The 19,281-nt window shown below is 35.8% G+C and overlaps 1 protein-coding gene across 1 annotated transcript in view; it reads right to left on the bottom strand.

Moving 5' to 3' along the window:
* how (protein held out wings) overlaps window positions 1–19,281 on the bottom strand; it is a 208,414-nt gene that overhangs the window by 34,898 nt on the left and 154,235 nt on the right. The window contains exon 4 of the mRNA XM_090396334.1: window positions 16,889–17,032. Within this exon, the coding sequence (XP_090252460.1) occupies window positions 16,889–17,032 (144 nt within the window). The remainder of the gene's footprint in view (window positions 1–16,888; window positions 17,033–19,281) is intronic.

The following is a 19,281-nucleotide window of genomic DNA, read 5'->3' as shown; positions in this document are numbered from 1 at the left end:
TTCAGGGGCCACATTGCACAAGTTGTGAAGGCATCACATCGGATAATAGCAATAATGCAGAGGACCCTGACATGCAAAAATAGAGAGGATATGATTCCACTGTATAAGGCCTTGATCAAGCCTTATTATGGATTATTGTGCTCAGATTTGGTCGATGGGTTTTCATGGTGAAAAGGATATGTTGGAAAGGGTCCAGAGAAGATTCACAAAGGGAATCAGTGGTCATTGGAATGTGGAGTATGAGGACAGATTGAGAGAATGTAAGTTGCAGAGCCTTGTGAATAGGAAGGAGACTGGGGATATGATTGAGACATACAAGCTAGTCAGGGGTTATTGAGTCAACAAAGAAGAAATTTTTCATATAATGGGAGAAGGGAGTAGAACAAGGGGCCATCACTGGAAACTGCATAAGGTGGGTGAACAGAGGAGTGAGGAGTAATTTCTTTGCATGGAGGGTGGTTGGTGATTAGAATGCATTACCCGAGTGTGTTGGGTGTAGACACACTGAATCAGTTTAAGGCACGGTTGAATGAGCACTGTGTGCAATAGTGTGTTTTGGATGAGCATTGTGTGTGTAATAGTGTGTATTGGATGAGCATTGTGTGTAATAGTGAGTGTGACCTCCCATGATGAGTCTCTGACTCCATGGAGGTCAAATGTTAATAATAATAATAACAATAATAAACAATGCAATTTCTTGGCATCTTTAATTTATAGTATAACAAAATGAAAAAACTTTCAACATCTATCTCTAATCTAGAGTATTTTAATAATAAGTTGTGGCACCTTTTGACTATTTGTATACAGAAATAAGACTTCTGCATTACTTCAAGCCTAATATCAATTCTGTGTCTATCTCACACTGATGAGACCTCAATAAAGGTTGAAGATATAAAGAGACTGGTGAAAAAGGAAAACTGATAGCCTTTGGCTATATGATGATATAAAAGAGCTGAGGCCTTTTCTCTATCTCCCATACTATCTATCTGTCTTTTCTTTCTCTATCAGGCCCTCTTGCACCCCTATACTAACTATTCCAGACCTATGATAAGCACCCCTTTACTTTTTCACCTCAATAAAGGTTGAAACCAGTCTGGGTAGTGGCCATTCCCATAATGCATAATGTTATACATGTCAGTAAGGATATACATGCTGCATTATGGGATACTAAGGCAATTAATGTGAAGTCATCAGCTTCTATAACAAATAGTCCAGTTGTGAAGTTACTTTATGTGCAACATGAAGTAACTTCACAACTGGACTATTGGACTTTATCCAAGTGGAATTTTTTCCACTTGGATCAAGGATGAAACCAAAAATATAATTTCTCGGCATCTTTAATTTTTAGCAGTGAAATCATGAAGTTAATGAGAAGCTTTATTTTGATTGTGTCACGATACACCTTGCCTACTATGAATGAACTGCTTACTGCTAGCTGTTGTTACCAAGCCACTGTGACAATGATTGACAGCACAATATTGTGATATATTTGAATATCATAAGAACAAATGTCAAACAGAAGAGAACTAGACAGGAGAGTAGTAGAGATATATAAAAATAAAAGGAAGCATTTGCAAACAGAAAAATTCCTTTTATAAAATAAGGAAGAGATACCTTTGTATTTTTTGCTAAAGTTCACAAATTCCTATAGATGATTTACGTTAGTCAATGAGCACTTTTGTATTTGGTTGGAGAAAGAAAAGGCCATACAGTGTTATTTCATTTATCTGATGGCTGTCAGAGAGATAAACGAAGGAAGGAACATGGCAAAAGTAACGTGTTCTGAACATTTTACCGAATAGTCAAAAGCTTAAGAAAATGTTTGTTACTGTGCCTAAGATTTTTATAAACAGACTGATTATGAAAAGTCAGTTGTGCATGAGAAGAAACAACATTCTGTCTCATGTAGAATATTTCAGAATGGATTAATTACTTCAATTTTTTAAAGTTTAATTAAAATTCTTGAATGATTAACATTTTTTATGCTTCTTTATTATTTATGATGTGACATGACAACTCCAAGAAGTCCAAGGACTCATTGTGGAAACGTAACTCTACACCATTATACACAACTAACCATCTCCCCCTACTTAACTTCCAACTACTACTACAACCAAAACAATAACATGCTACCATCCCCCACCTTCTTTTACTACTACCACAATCAGTATTTTGTCTTAAAATCGCATACATTCTCATAGTTCATTTGCCTGTCTGCAGATGAAAAACCAGTTTCCAGGGAGAAAAAAATCTGAATCAAACATCAATTTAAATTTATTATTATTGTTGCTGATTATAAAAGTGCATTATATCTATAAAAGAAAACATGAAATGCTCTTATTTCACATAACATACTTGTAATCAACAAGTATGTTATGTGAAATAAGACATACTTGTTGATTACACTTTAGTTTAGGATCCCTTCACAATTGCAACAAGCTTTCGATGGACATGTATTCCAAACCCTCGACAACCTAGGTCCACTAAACATTCTGGTCATCCCATATGCATTACAAGATATCACAGAATGTTTAGTATTCAATCATTCTTTTTAGCTTTAGTTGGAAAATCTCACTTAGTTGATTCCCCTATAATTCTTAACTACTGTATATTGTCAGAAATAACACAGCAGATTATGAAACAAGGCATATTATTTTTTTGGTTAACCAAAATAGAGTCAACAGACACACTGTGGAAGACCCACTCAACCAGCAAAATCTACTATAATGAGGTTTGAAGTCATTTACACTACTTGCATTCACAATGCACTCCCGCAATACATTCCATTCACCAACAACTCTCCATGCAAAAAAAATCTGCTACTCACACCCTTCTTCACATCTTTATACAATTTCTAGTGATGGCCTCTTGTTCTTTAAATCTTAACATCCACTCCTTTCATAATTTCTTCTGAATTAATCTAATAAAATCCCTTAACTAACTTGAAGATGTCTATTATATCTCCTCTTTTCCTCCTATCCAACAACCTCTGTAAATCCACATTCCCTCAAATGCTCTTCATAACCATCACTCCAGAGTCCCAATATCATTCGGTCATTCGTCTTTGAACCGTCTCTAATGATCCCACATCATAATGCAAACCAGGTGACCAAATCTAAACATAATAGTCCATATGTGGCCTAACCTATGCCTTATATAGAGGCACCGCCACCACCACCACCTCCTTATCCCTACACATCAATGTACTTTTTATCATAGCAGCAATATGATGTGCAGTCTTTGCACTTGTGATGTATCCTTGGAACTTTAGTCTACTGTCTGCCATCATTAAAATATTCCGAATCTCATCCACTTCCTGAAGTACAACTCCACCAGTATGTAGCTTTATATCTCTGTATCCCAAAGTGTAACACCTTGCACCAAGTTAAAAGTCTATTCATATCTTCCTGTAGAGAGTTAACATCAGCAATACTCCTGATAATTCTAACTTTGCACCATCAGCAAACATTTGAAGAATTATCAGGAGTATTGCTGATGTTAATTCTCAACATTAACATTCATTAACAAATAAAGTGAACAGTAAGGACACAAGAACCAACCCTCAGACATGTATATTCTCAGACACTGCTCCATCATACACAACTTGAAGTATTGTTCAGAGGGCCAATCTCTGATTCATCTAACTAATATACTATCTATTCCCATCCTCCACAGCTTGTACACCAACTTATCATGTGGAAATCTATCAAATGCTTTTACAAAGTTCAAGAAAATCACTCAATATTATTCTCCCTTATGCAACACATTTGTCACCTTAACATAAAACATAAGTAGACTGCTAAAGCAAGACCTGCCCTTCACAAATCCATGCTGACTATCATAGAGAATCTTGTGTACACAACCCAATCCTGTATTATATTTTTAACCAATTTTTCAAACACTGATCATAACTGCAGATATACAGACTGGTCTATAAATGTAAACTCCTGTTTTCCAACCATGATTGTGGAGAGGTATTATTTTGCCTTCTTTCCACTCCTTTGGAATTCTCCACTGCAAGACTTTAATTAAATAATCAGGTCAAGGGCATGAATAATTCTTTTGCACATTACAAATACATGCTGATATGTCATCCATTCCCACAACCTTTATTAACATCTAACAATAACAAAAGCAACACTTGATATACCCCTTTTGCTATAATTCTCCTAATTCTTGCCTTCCTTCTACACGGTGCATTCACATTCACACCACTATGATATACAGTGGAACTTCAGTTATCGAACGCCTCAGTTCTCAAACAATTCGGTTCCTGAACAGGCAAACGGCAACCACATGCTTCGCGTGCTGAACTGTAAGGCAAGAAAGCGTCAGTTACGCGGCAGCCTTCGTTCGGTGCAGACACCTGCTCGAATTTGCTGTGGGTTTTCTTGATTTTCTTTGTTTTGTTGTTTTTTTCATAAATTATTATTAATCAAGCCACCATGGGGCCGCAGAAGAATAGTGATAACAGCAAAACAAAAAGAAAAGTTGTTAGAACCACAACAGAGATGAAAAAAGAAATCATATCCAAACATGAAAATGGCATTCGTGTCTCGAATCTTGCTATGCAGTTCTGTATGGCGAAATCAACGATATGTACAATACTCAAAAATAAAGAGGCGATCAAGAGAGCTGATGTTGCAAGAGGAGTGAAAGTTCTTACTAAACAAAGATCGCAGACGACTGAAGTGGAAAAATTGTTGCTGATTTCGATACACGAGAAACAGTTAGTTGGTGATAGTGTTTCTGAGGCTATAATTTGTGAAAAAGCAAGGCAATTACATGATGACCTGTTAAAGAAAAACACTGGCGAGTGCTGATACAGATGTGTTCAAAGCTAGTAGAGGGTGGTTCGATAAATTTAAGAGGAGAAGCGGCATGGGGAGGCTGCGAGTTCGAACCAAGAAACTGCTGAGAAATATGTGCAAGAATTTAGTGACTATGTAAAGGCTGAGGGTTTTCTTACCCAACACGTATTCAACTGTGATGAAACCGGCCTGTTTTGGAAAAAAATGCCAAAGGACCTACATCACTCAGGAGGAAAAAGCATTGCCACGACACAAGCCAATGAAGGACAGGCTGACTCTTTTGTTATGTGGAAACGCAAGTGGGGACTTCAAGGTCAAGCCATTGCTTGTGTACCACTCTGAGAATCCAAGGGTGTTTAAGAAAAATAATGTGATGAAAAGTAAACTGCCTGTTATGTGGAGAGCTAATAGTAGGGCTTGGGTAACCAGGCAATTGTTTGAGTGGATCCATGAAGTATTTGCCCCAAGTATGAGAAAATACCTTCAAGAAAAAAATTTGCCAATTAGATGCTCCTTGTGATGGACAATGCTCCTGCTCACCCTCCAGGCTTGGAGGATGAGTTAGTGGAGGAGTTTGATTTTATCACAGTGAAGTTCCTACCCCCTAACACAACTTCTCTAATTCAGCCCATGGACCAGCAGGTAATTTTGAACTTTAAGAAACTCTACACCAAAGCACTGTTTCAAAGGTGTTTTGAATGACCTCTGACACAGAATTAACATTCAGAGAATTCTGGAAAAATCACTTCAACATACTTAAATATAAAGAGCTAATAAGCTTCATTTCGGCGATTAAACAATATTTTAAATTAAGGGGATATAAAATCCACATTGTTTTAAAACCGAATAAGAAACTCAAAGATTGGAATCAAAGAGTTTCATGCCGAATATAATGTAGTAAACTATAAAGCATCGGCAATCACTAGCGTGAGCTAATGCAAGTGACCCTAGTACATAGTACAATACCAGACAACTCGTTGCAAAGGTGGGGAAAGTTCAGATCGCTATTCTTAGGTATTTTCCATAATGTAAAAACACATTTCCTAGGAAATGTATGCTGTTATTACATTATGGAGGGAGGTCACTACCCAGACTGGTTTCAGCCTTCTTTGAGGCTTCATCAGTGAGTAGCTGATGAAGCCTCAAAAAAGGCTGAAAAATATCGAAAAATATGAAAAATAGGCTGAAAAGCTATAAAGTATCGGCGATCACTAGTGATCGCCGATACTTTATAGTTTACTATATTCGGCATGAAACTCTGATTCCAATCTTTGAGTTTCTTATCATCATCATCATCATCATCATCAAATTCCTGCCATGTACCCTCAAGGGGTGTACAGGATATGACAGTACTACATGAAAAAATTACATCATTACTAACTTCCTATCTACAATTTTCCTCCAAATCAGTCTGTTACTTGTCAAGACTCCAACATTATCAGATCTTATATTTCTATCGTCTAAGGCACTTTGAACAGTATCAATCCACCTATATTTTGGTCTTCCTCTGGGTCGTTCCTGCCAACCTGGCAGAGAACACTTGTTTTGCTAATCTTTCCTCTCCCATTCTATTTAAGTGACCATACCATCTGAGATTAGCTCTGCTAACGCATTCCTGGATGCTGACAATGTCAAGTTCTTTCCTAATATCCTCTTTTTAATATGATATTGCCATTGATGCCATCTGTTCACGCCTCTAATCTTTCTCATGACTCATATCTGCAGTCTCTAGTCTTTGGTCAAGTGTTTTACTTCTGACCCAGCTCTCAGATTCATAAGTTAAAATTGGTTTGAACACTGTCTTGTATACAGCTAATTTAGTGTTCCGACTAATTTCTTTCTTATTCCATATGAATTTATTCAACTGACTTCCCACGATACCAGCTTTGCTGATTCTGTTGTCTATTTCTATATTTAGTTTACCATCTTCAGTAAAAATTGTGCCTAAGTAGCTGAAATGTTTTACTTGTTCCACAGGTTCTCCATTCACAACACAGTTGACATTTTCAATGATTCTGCCTATTTTCATCGTCTTTGTCTTTTTATTGCTGACCTTCATACCATATCTATTACAACAGCTATTCAATTTAGTCAGAGAATATTGCAGACTTGTAGCGGATTTATTTAGAAGTATAACATCATCTGCATAAAGCAAAGAGCTGACATTAACATCTCCAATTTTGATATCAGGTTTAATACCACATTCCTTCATAATGTGATCCATATAGATAATGAATAACAGAGGGGATAATGTACATCCTTGTCTCACACCAGATTTAACATTAAACCATCTTCCTGTACTTCCTTCAATTCTAACTGCTGACTCACAACTCAAATAAAGACTAAGTATTGCTTGATATAATGCACCATTGACACCATATAACTGCAGCGTATTGAATAGCTTCTCTCTTGGCACCTTGTCATATGCCTTTTCCAAATTGACAAAACTTAAATACAGATCTTTGTTATATTCCCATGCTTTCTCGACTATTTGTCGTAAAGTGAAGATCTGATCCTGACAGCCTCTATTTGGCCTGAATCCAGCTTGTTCTTCACCAAGCTTTTCTTCCACAATTCTTCTCAACCGTTTCTCAAGTATACTTGCATAGATCTTGCCAGGAACACTCAGTAGGGAAATACCTCTGTAATTCTCACATTCAGTTTTATTTCCCTTTTTATATATGGGTACTATGAGAGCTCTACTCTAATCATTGGGAATTCGTCCCTCTGCTCAGGCTTTCTGAACTATGCAGTGCAGCCACTGTAAGACTCTTATACCACCATACTTCAGCATTTCTGGTCGAATATCATCTACTCCTGCTGCCTTTCCACATTTCAAGCCTTTGATGGCTTTTTCTACTTCAAGTATGGATATGTATTCCTGACTGCATGCCTGGTCAGTGTTTTTTTATCACTGTGCTGTCATCACTGCTTGTTTCATTTAGCAGTTTTTCAAAGTAATTACTCCATACTTCAAGGATATCTTTTTCTCCTGTTTTCATGTCACCTTTATCATCTCTAATTCCTTTTACAGCACTCTTTCCTCCATTCCTAAGCTTCTTCAACAACCTCCAGAATATTTTGCCACCTTCTTGATATTTATTTTCTATATTCTTGCCAAAGTCCTCCCATGACTTTTGTTTAGCTAGTTTTACACACTGTTTAGCTTTCTTACATATGTCTCTGTATTCTGTAAGAGTAAATGCTGACTTATTTGCCAGGAACTTTTGATATGCTTTCTTCTTTTCCTTCACTGCCTCTTTAACTTCCTGTGTCCACCAGAGAGTTCTGATTTTTTTATCCTTGCACACAACCTCACCACATGCCTCTCTGGCAGAATCAATCAATGTTTCCTTCAGAGTTTGCCACTGAATCTCCAAGGTTTGATTCCTGTTCTCAAACTCTTTCATTTTCTTTTCAATAACATTTCTGTATTTTAGTCTACAGTTCACATCTGAGAGCTGCTCAACTTTTATTTGCTTTAAAACTTTCTTACATGTTATTCTTTTCAATATGAAATTCAATTTTATCCTGCTCAAGACTGTATAGTGATCATTTCCAATTTCAAATCCTCTGTACACTGTGGTGTCCTGCACCAAAGAGAAAACATCACTATCAACAATAACATAGTCAATGAGACTTTTCTTATTCCTAGCCTCTTCTCTCCATGTGAATTTGTGCACATTTTTATGTTGGAACATGGTGTTAGTAATAACCATTCCATGTCCTGAGCAGAAATCCAACAGATATTTGCCATTATTATTAGCTTTGCTCTTTTCTCCAAATTTTCCCAAAATATTTTTGTATGTCTCACAATCATTTCCTACTCTGCTATTTAGATCCCCAACAAGGGCCAACTTTTCCTTTTTCATTGTGTCAGTTGCTTTTTCTAAAGCCTCAAAAAATTTCTCCACTTCTACCTTAGTAGAACCTTCTGTGGGACCATAGGCACAAATAAGTCTCATTGTCCAGTTCCCCATTCTCATATTTGCCCACATTACACTAATTGAGACTGACTGCCATTCAAGAAGATTAGCCTCGTATTTTGTGTCGAATACTATGGCTACTCCTTCTTTTCCTTGATTGTCATTGCCTGAATATAACATTTTGTATTTATTGCTCAGAAAGATCTCACCAGTTTTTGTCTTTTTTGTTTCAGTCACCCCTATTATGTCGATCTGGTACTTATCTAATTCCTCAGCTAGCTCCATTTCTTTGCCATTCAGGCTTCTTACGTTGATAGTACCGATCTTTAACTCTGCTGATGTTGAGTTGGGGTTTGTTTTCAGATTTGTTCCAGTAGCCGACTTTTCGCTGTTCGCCCTGGTTCCCTGGCGAAAACAACGGGGGCCTTGTTTAACCGGGCGACGCCCCAGCCGGCATGAAATTTTGTCATGTTGTACCATCATTTTTTATTTTGGTTTAACCAATAAGAATACAATTTGGTCGACTAAATCCCAAATTGCCAGCCCATCCTCGTTCGTTCAGTATCAAAGTAGATACCCAACAGGGTACACCACGAGAAGGTGAGGATTGGACATTAGGTCAGAAGCCCTGGTCGGTTCTCCGCATTCCTTTAAAGGCTATGTGGAGGTCTCCTCTCAGTTATACAGCTTTGACCCTTAAGCACCCCTGAGTTTCTTATTCAGTTTTAAAACAATGTGGATTTTATATCCCCTTAATTTAAAAACTTCAACATTCTGCATTGTTTAAGTATTCTTGACAAAGCCTGGGAGCAAGTGACTTACAGGACGACGAACTCGGCCTGGAGGAAATTGTAGCCAGACTGTGTAGCAGACAGACATTGAGGCTGAACATGTTGCTCTTGTCGATGATATTGTGTCTCTGGGCAAAAGCATGGGCTTGGAAGTTGACAATGCTGATGTGGAGGAGTTAGTGGAGGATCACAGGAATGAGCTCACTGGAACACCTTCAGAAGGAGCAGCAAAATACGGAGGTGGAGGAAATGTCTTCAGACAACACAGAGGATGTTTCTAGTTCTTTGATCAAAGAAATGTGTGTGAAATGGGGTGAGGTGCAAAGTTTTATGCAAGATATCACCCTCATAAAGCTGTAGCAAACCGCATCATAAGCCATTTCAATGACAGTGCCATGTCTCACTTCAGATACATTTTAAAATGCAGGCAAAAACAAATTGGACAGGTTTTTAGTGAGAGAGAGAAGCCTAGTGTATCTCAAGCAGAGTCGAGTGGTGCCAAGAGACAGAAAAGAGAAAGATAAAAAAAAACCAGGACAGTAACCTGATGTTTTTATGGAAGGGGACTCCCTTTACTCCCCTCCTTCCATTTATGCCATCAACTCTCCTCAGTATGCATAGTTAAAGCGAAGTTAAATTTTTGTTTTTATTTTATCTATTTATTGTGTTTATTCTTTTTATGTAAGATTTTATGCATTTTCATTATGTTTCATACGATCTTATGCATGAAATACTGTTGTAAAGGTTTAAATAAACAATCATCTATTGTTTGGGAATGGATTAATCCATTTTGCATTAATTCTTATGGGAAAATGGTTTCAGTTTTCGAACAATTCGGTTTCCGAACAGCTTTCGGGAACGAATTAAGTTCGACAACCGAGGTTCCACTGTACACTGATGAAGTGTTTATTAAATAATTCCACTATATGGAATTATGACTGGCTAATCACCTTTTCTTTTCTTTTTTTTAAACCATGCTTCTCACTTTTTTATCCTGCACTTTATATTCTCCATGCATCTGTTCACAGCAAACTGTCTTGCACTTTCTACATAAAAACTAATCCTACTCTATTTTTGCACTTAACTCTTGGTATGCAGTTATACACTGCTTGTGTTAGATGCTGCCTTATCATTTCCCATGCTCTGTCAACATCCTTTCTATACAATTCATCAACCCAATATATTGATGCTAGATAACTATGGAGATTCAGATAATTCCTCCACACGTAGACCTTCTTGATAACATTTTCTAGTTTGACTACCCCCCCCCAAAAAAAAACCAATACCCCATGATCACTTTCACCAAGAGGTGGCAGTGCTGATACCTCATTCACACCCATATCCTATGAGAATATCACCAAATCTAACACCGATAAACCTCGTGTGCTTTAGATAGTTATCCCTCAGAAACTCAAAAAATTCATACGTGATAGTAAATATGTTACTTAAGAGGGTTGTTCGATAAGTCCGTGCAAAAATGAAGAAACAATTTTTTTGGGACAAACATTTTTTATTTTTCAACATGGTCTCCTTTGAGGTCTATACACTTAATCCAACGATGCTCGAGTTTTTTGATCCCATCCATACAGTATGATTTGTCCAACTCTTTGAAATAGGCAGTTATTTCGGCAATCACCTCATCGTTTGATGAAAATCTCTTTCCTGCCAGCCATTTTCTAATGTTTGGAAACACAGTAGTCCAAGAGAGCCAAATCTGGAGAGTGTTTGTGTGTGGGGGGGGTGCTCGAAAGGACTTCGTAGCGTAAAACGAACAATTTTGCGGTCACAATCGCAAAAAGTGAGCGAGAGCATTGCCGTGGTGAAAAGAATCTTCTTTTTCGACAAGTGTGGTCATTTTTCCTTTATTTCATTATTTAAACGATCCAGTAAAGACGGATAATACACTCCGGTAATTGTTTTGCCCTTTTCCAAGAAGTTTATAAAGAAGACAGTGGCCATAACTATTCCTGCTGAAGGAATGGTTTTCGCTTTCTTTGGTGCAGATTCCCCACTTGCAACCCATTGTTTTGACTGTTCCTTGGTCTCAGGCTGGTAGTGATGAATCCATCTTTTGTCCACTGTTACGAATGATGCAAAAATTCCTCTGGATTCTGTTGAAACAGCTTCAAGCTGTCCTTGCAACAGTTCACATATTGACGCTTTTGAGCCAGTGTGAGCAAACGCAGCACCCATCTTGCGGATAGTTTTCTCATATGTAAATGTTCATGTAAAATAGATGTATGCGGTCATTTGAGATGCCCACAGCCTTAGCAATTTCAGGCATCTTCATTCTTTTATCATCCATCACCATATCATGGATTTTTTCAATAATTTCTGGAGTAGTGACCTCAATAGGGCATCCAGAACGTTCAGTGTCACTTGTGCTCATATGACCACTTCGAAAGTCACTAAACCACTTATAAATCGTTCTAATCGAAGGTGCAGACTCACCATAATGTTTATTAAGCTTAGCTTTGGTTTCCTGAGCCATTCTGCCTTTCAAAAAGTAATGTTTAATCACTACATGAAATTCTTTCTCATCCACTTTTCACAAATCACGGTACTTGATCAATTCAAATGAACGTCACACACAGAGTAATAGATCTATCTGACTGAAACTTAGTGTGTGATCCTCCAACAGTTGCCAGCAACTAAGAAAAACCGATGTACACTGGTGGCGCCATCTCTTAAACTTTGCACGGACTTATCGAATAGCCCTCGTATATTTGACACAATGAAAATTATTTATATTTATATAGTAAGTGTATGAAAAGTACATGGTGACTGTCCATAAATATTTATTCAGGGATGGTTACCAGAAAAATTATTCATTCTGTAGTTATTTATTTAGTGTATGATGATACTATGGCTGTGAGGCCTTTTTTTAATTTTTTTTTTATTTTTTTTACAGGGAAGTATGGCACCATCTCAATCCCTCCTAATTCTATAGCAGAAAGATGTTTCATAATAGCATTCTTTTTATAGTTAGTCATTATCACAATAATGAATCCAGAGCTGTTTTACTTACTGTAGACATAATTTTGTTTTACCAAACTTCACCATTAAGAAGGTTCAAGTGAGACAATCCACAAATTTTAATAGTGATCCTAAATAACAAATTTATTACATTTCATCAAGTTAGTGGGGGAAATTATTGTTACATCTTATTACACATTTTTGTGAAACACACAGAAAATAGATGAAAAATGTATATCCATAACCAGAAAGAGCTGGATAAGTTTTTTTTCATTTTTTTGCACAGAATTCCTTCTTATCTAGGCGCTGTCAGCCCAGGGGGACTTTTGGCCTCAAGCACCACGCCACTGGGCATGGTCCTCTGTGACTATCCACCACGTTCCAGTCTCTAGCCCAACAGCCTGCAGATCCTCCTTCTCCTGATCTGCCCATATCCTTCTCGGTCTCCCTGATCGGGGTCGGGCCTCCCGCACTTGTCTCACAGTCCTTTGGGGGGCCCATACTAAAGACGCCAGGCTTGCAGCTCCATCAAGATGTCTGCCAAGTTGTACAAAGCATCTATGGCAGCGTTAGACTGCCTATTTATATGCTTATTTTTAATTTTAACTGAGAAAAATTAAATAGTAATTAATATTTTTAAGTTTATTAATTAAAATTCAGTACACAAAAATGGATTCCTTTTATAAAATGAAACTAGAATAATATTATATGCAATATGTGATTAAAACGATCATTTCCTGGGGTTAGATGTGTCTATCGTTGTCACTCCAGATTACGAGAAGTTTGATGTTTCTTTAAAGTACGGAAGAGTGCATTGAGTTGTTTAACAGTCATACGTTTATGTAGTTTTATTTTTTATAAAGTTTCTTTTTCTCACACACACACACACACACACACACACACACACACACACACACACACACACACACACACTTGGCATATCTCAATCTGATTTAATTTAAATGCTGAAAAATTTAATCCATAGTTCTAAATGAATACCTAGCAAAACATATAGATATGCTTGGAGATAAGAATGTGTTAAAACAAAACAAAAGAAAACAAAAAAAATTAATTAAATTAAAAATAAAAACAGATGAGAAAAATGAAACTTTGGAGGACTTTTCTTCACAAACATTTCAGATAAAGAAACAGAAGAAGTTAAAGTTTGGCACAGCTTGACACGATTGTACATAATTTTGTTGCAGGCAGAAGTACAACAATTTTGATGCAGTCAGCAGGACCATATCAACAAATATAATCTGGAATGGGAATTTCCAAAAATAACTACAAAATATTCAAAGCTTTCGATATGTACATAGTTATATGCATTAGTAATAATGGATAATGTTATATATATAAATTATATCATTATAATCTTTGCTTGTTGAGGGCATAGTGACACTGCTCTCCAACATTAAGACGGTGAGCATGAATCTTACTGTGCCACACAAACATTTCGTAAATGTTGCAAGTTTTTTCACTTGGTTATACTACAAATTAAAGATGCCAACAAATGCCAAACAAAGTTTTTGTGTGAAGTATCTTCATGACTGGGCTACTTGTATATAGAAACTAATGACTTCATATCAATTGCCTTAGTATCCCATAATGCAAAGCACATCGGGCCTCCCACACTTGTCTCACAGTCCTTTCGGGAGCCCATACGGTGCAGATGCCCCAGCCACTGAAGACAAATTAAAAATAATGTCAGTTTTATCACTGGTCTGGGTAGTAGCCCCTTTTGGGGCCACTATCCAGACCAGTTTCAACCTTCGCTGAGATCTCATCTGTGGGAGCCAGATCCAGAAGAGATACATACCATGGTTGAAATAATACAGAAGTGATATTTTCCATATGGAAAATGTAACTTCACACCTTTATTTGCTTACACTTGGGTAAAGGTTAAACCAAGAATATAATTTCTTGGCATCTTTAATTTATATGTTTTGTAAATGTTTTCCCATAACGGATAGGTAATAGATGATTTTCATCACCCAGGAGCCTTTCCTCTAGAGCCAGGCTTCAAGATTATCTAATCTTTATCCCAACCATTGTGTTCATGATTTGTATATTTACAACCTTGATTGTAAATATACAAATCAAGGTTGGTTTGGTAGGAATGTCATAAATATATCAGCTGTGCTAATCTGGTTGGCTGTGTGGGTAAAGTTGCTGTTCTCCAAACCAACGTGTAGGTTCAAATTTTGTTGTATGCATGGATGCTGGAAATGTCTTTAAGGTAGATAAATTTCATTGCCAAGGTCTTACACCTTGCTTGTTTTCAGCCTGAAAGCTTTTTAAGGTGAGTTCTTAAATTATCTAACCATAGTTACCCACAACAGTAATGCACTTAGGGTTCAGAACCATCCTTCTCATTTGCAAGTAAAAATACTTACACAAACAATTTATAGTGGCAATAGCATCTAAACTTTCACAATACTCGACTATTAAACTAGAGTAGCTTCTAAGAATCAACTGACATTATTAGCAACCTGACTAGTTGAGTTATAAGATAATGTAAGAAATACAAAAGCAAAGAAATGTGACCATTGCACATAACAGTCTCCAGAGTCCCAATTGTTTTACTGAGCAGTCACTTTCTGAATTACTTGCTAGAGACTAGACCAAATTCTGATTAAGATTAAGAATATTCATAACTTAGAACACTTATTACTGTATCAATTTACCAAAAGGTCCATTAACCACTTATCATAGCTCTTAATATGTTCCATTCACAAATGAACTCACTACTCCCAACTAACAGCTCATTCCCTTTATGCACCAAGAGATAAACCAATTGCATATCTAACAATAGTTACCCACAACAGTAATACACTTAGGGTTCGGAACCATCCTTTTCATTTGCAAGTAAAAATACTTACACAAACAATTTATAGTGGCAATAGTATCTAAACTTTCATAATACTCTTGACTGTTAAACTAGAGTAGCTTCTAAGAATCACCTGGTATTACAAGCAACCTGACTAGTTCAGTTATAAGATAATGTGAGAAATACGAAAGCAAAGAAAAACAAAGAAACTTATACTCAATTTCCAGAAATTACTTCTGTTCGCACTCTGCAACCTACCTACTTCAAGCAATTATTATTATTATTATGTGACACCTCCAGGGAGTCCAAAGACTCATCGAGGGAGAGTGTGCCAACAGCATCGAACGATTGTTTCCTCCAACTACTAACCGTGCTCAAACTTGCTTAACTTTTTACGAGCCATTAGTAGCAGAGGTTCTTATAAAAGATTTCATCCAACCACTAGCCTTGCTTACTGAAGGGAGACATGCAAGTATATTAGTTAAGTGAGGCCTTTTAACTTTGTATTCTAAGGAATTTGAGAGACAAAGCAGAGTGAATGAATGAACAAAAAGTAATAAAATAAGTACTACAATGGAAGTTCTCATATGGCCAAGTGAAACTAAAGAACACAAAAAACACAAAAGAGAGTGAAAGTATATATTTTATTGAGCTTATAATGTACCGCCATTCTTAGAATGGCCATTTAAATAATTATTTGTATATATTGAGAAGTTAGAAATTAATTTACTACTTTCAGTTTTATAGAGAATAGGATGTCAATCTCTTTAGAGAGAGAAAATTACCTAGTATAGAGAATTGTATCTATTGCACATATTTACATATTTACAATAAATATTTTAATTTTTTATATACTTCATTCTAGAACACACAACATGTTGATCCTTGAAGTCAATCCACCATCACAGATATGAATCAGAAACATTCTAACCAACTAAAATAAAAAATATACAATTGTATTGTTATCTTAATCCACAACTGACTTTAATATATAGGTGGGATATAAGTGGAGAATAACATATATGGAGCAATAACGCTTCATTTCAAAAATATAACAAGTTCAGTGTCATCGGTGAATCGGAGACTGATTTTATTGCCACCAACTGTAATTCCAATACCACTGTTTCCCAAGGTTAAGTTCATTATGTATTCCAAATATAGGTCAAAAAGCATCGAAGCATACAGTCCTGATGCACACTACTTTCCATTTTAAAAGGCTTGCTATCATTGCGGTTGATAACTATTATTAACATTTCATCAAGTTAAAGGGATTTGTATCAAATGAAAGGATTAACAATTTTTTTATTGAGTCGTGTGTCATAGGGATAGAGAAAGAGAAAAGGAAGCTGTATGAGCAAAATCCAAATACTTAAATGGCGACAGGGTGGGGTGGGGTGGGGGAATGATGTTATGTTGAATATTTCAGGTGATGTCATCACTGAATATTTAAAAATGTAAACTATCTTTGTAAAAGAATTATTTTCCAGTTACATCTAAAAAGTTGATTATCTTATCAAAGAATTTAATGAAACAATTTAAAATATCTTAAGTTACCACAGGGATAAGGAGCATCTTAATTTCTTCAACAGCTCTTTGGAGTTTTACAGCTGCTCTATTGGGAGTGTCTTCAACAGAAATTAATACATGCAACTCATCATTCAGATGTTCCCAATTTGGTTTACCTCTATTCTGATCTTCCTAAAATGCAATAAATATACAAACTAAGTAAAATTTATATCATACATAAATGAGTGGTTATTGGATTCAAAATTTCAATGGCAAGCCCTTTAACAAATAAAACCTCCTGATTTTTGATAAGTATAAATATCTCACAAAATATGCAAATTTCACCTAGTCTCGTCTTGCCTTTAACATATTAAGCTCAATCATTGTTAAGACACAGTTCACATGGGGGGGGGGTAGTAAAAAAAATACAGTTCATAAGTATTAAGCATTACAGAAAAACAAAACTTTATTCTTCTTATAAATGAATATGTAAAAAATAGTACAAAATCTTTTAAACCATATTTCGATATTCCACACACAAATAAATATTCTTAAATCACAAATTTATATATAAATTATCACAAAAATATATAAGGGAGATGCAAAAAGACTCCGTAGCTATAATATAAAGAAATGTATATATAAAATGAAACAATAGAAAAATATTATTTTAAACACAATTTTAATGTCTTTCTCGGTTTATTTATCCTTGTACAAGATATTTAAATTTGGTTCATTACTGAAAACTTTTAGACAGAAAACTAACAATTGTTTTTAACTTCATAGTGGATTTAAAATGTAATACATTTGAGAAAATATTTGCTTGCATATATATGATGAGCAAATACTGAGAGAATAGCTATGACTTTGTTTCATTATTATAAATGTTGAGGGAATTGATATTCCCTCAACATTTTGATTTTTGGTATGTTTCTCTAGCTCCCTGTGCATGTCTTTAAATTTATTAGTCCATATGAATGAACTTTTAAATTCTATTTCTAAATTATCAATTCCTAAAATTTCAAATACAAATATAATTCAGTAACACAAGTGTCCTCCAGTGGTGCTGGTTTTCGAATTTAGTTGTTTATATTGGTATTTTGGGGTTAACAAGAAGGTGAGGTCAGAGTCAGATGCATCTGCGGTGGAGGAGATGATAAGTTTTCGTTAGTTATTTAGTATAGTTAAATATAGTTTAAGTATAAACTATATTTAACTATATTAAAATTTGGTATAGTTAAATATAGTATTGCATAAGTACATTAGTTTGCAGTAGTGTATAACACCGCTTCCCAAACTGTGCGCCAGGGCCCCCTTGGGGCTATAGGTTTTGTTGAGAGGGCCATGAAATAATGAAAACAAATTGAAAATATTTTAAGATTAAGTAGATTTTTTTTTATCTTAAAAGAAACATATTTAATTTTTATTATTTCTTTTTTGTTATTTTTTAATATTTTAATGGAAAAAAAAATCACACATTGGTGCAGGTTCACAAATTTTGCTTCCTGCATATTTCGATGCTTAATGAATATTAGTAAATATATGCTTATTCATATAAGTTTCATTTCAAAGCAGAAATCTAAGAATTGCAGTTTCAAATATTTCACCTGATATTGATGTAGCAGTATTGAAACACATCCATCACATTAAATTGTTATTAAACTTCTTTTATGTTATTAATTCTTTCTTTATTACTAATCGTTTTACGTTTCATGTGCTTGTACTGCAAATGTACAATAACAATATATCGATCTATATAATAAAATATGAGATAATGTGCCATGCCAAATGTGTATGTAAGATGCTAAAAAATGTAATATTTGCATTTGATTTTTACAATATTCGCTGAATATGTTTTGTATTGAATATAAATACAATAAATATTATAATAATATATGTCTATATTACGATTTTTTTCAAGGGGGGGGGCTGTGAAATATTTTAATTTTTCCAAAGGGGGCTCTGACATCCAGAAGTTTGGGAAGCACTGGTGTATAACATACTATAGGAGAGGGTTTAGTATTTAGTGTTTGGTTGTAGTAGTTCCTCGTCACTATTTGAACGATGGCAGAAGCCACAGCTCAAATTACAAATGACGTGTCACCAAGTCCTCCCCCCATTTTGCGTAACATACTACAGAATTTTGTGGCATGCAGCGCTTGTGGTATGTATGCATCCCAGCAGTTGGATATGTGGCAGGTGAGAAAAGGGGGAGTACATATATGCACAAAATGTAGGCAATGGGAGGAACTCAGCGAGTTAGATATTACCATAACCGACCTCATTGCATCCGGGATGGAAGAATCTCAACCTAGAGAGATGAGTACTGTGATAGAGGGTGAGAATAATGAGCAAAATATGAATGAAAAAATAAGAGTGGAAAGCGTGGAAGGCTTGAATGATTGTGAAGTTTTCAGAGAAGGTCTTGATTGGGAGGATGA

The sequence above is a fragment of the Typopeltis vanoorti genome, chromosome 8, assembly GCF_054136105.1.
Source record: "Typopeltis vanoorti isolate ZY-2024b chromosome 8, IOZ_Tvanoo_1.0, whole genome shotgun sequence".
In the NCBI taxonomy this organism is placed as follows: domain Eukaryota; kingdom Metazoa; phylum Arthropoda; class Arachnida; order Uropygi; family Thelyphonidae; genus Typopeltis; species Typopeltis vanoorti.
This window is presented reverse-complemented; position numbering and strand designations above follow the sequence as displayed.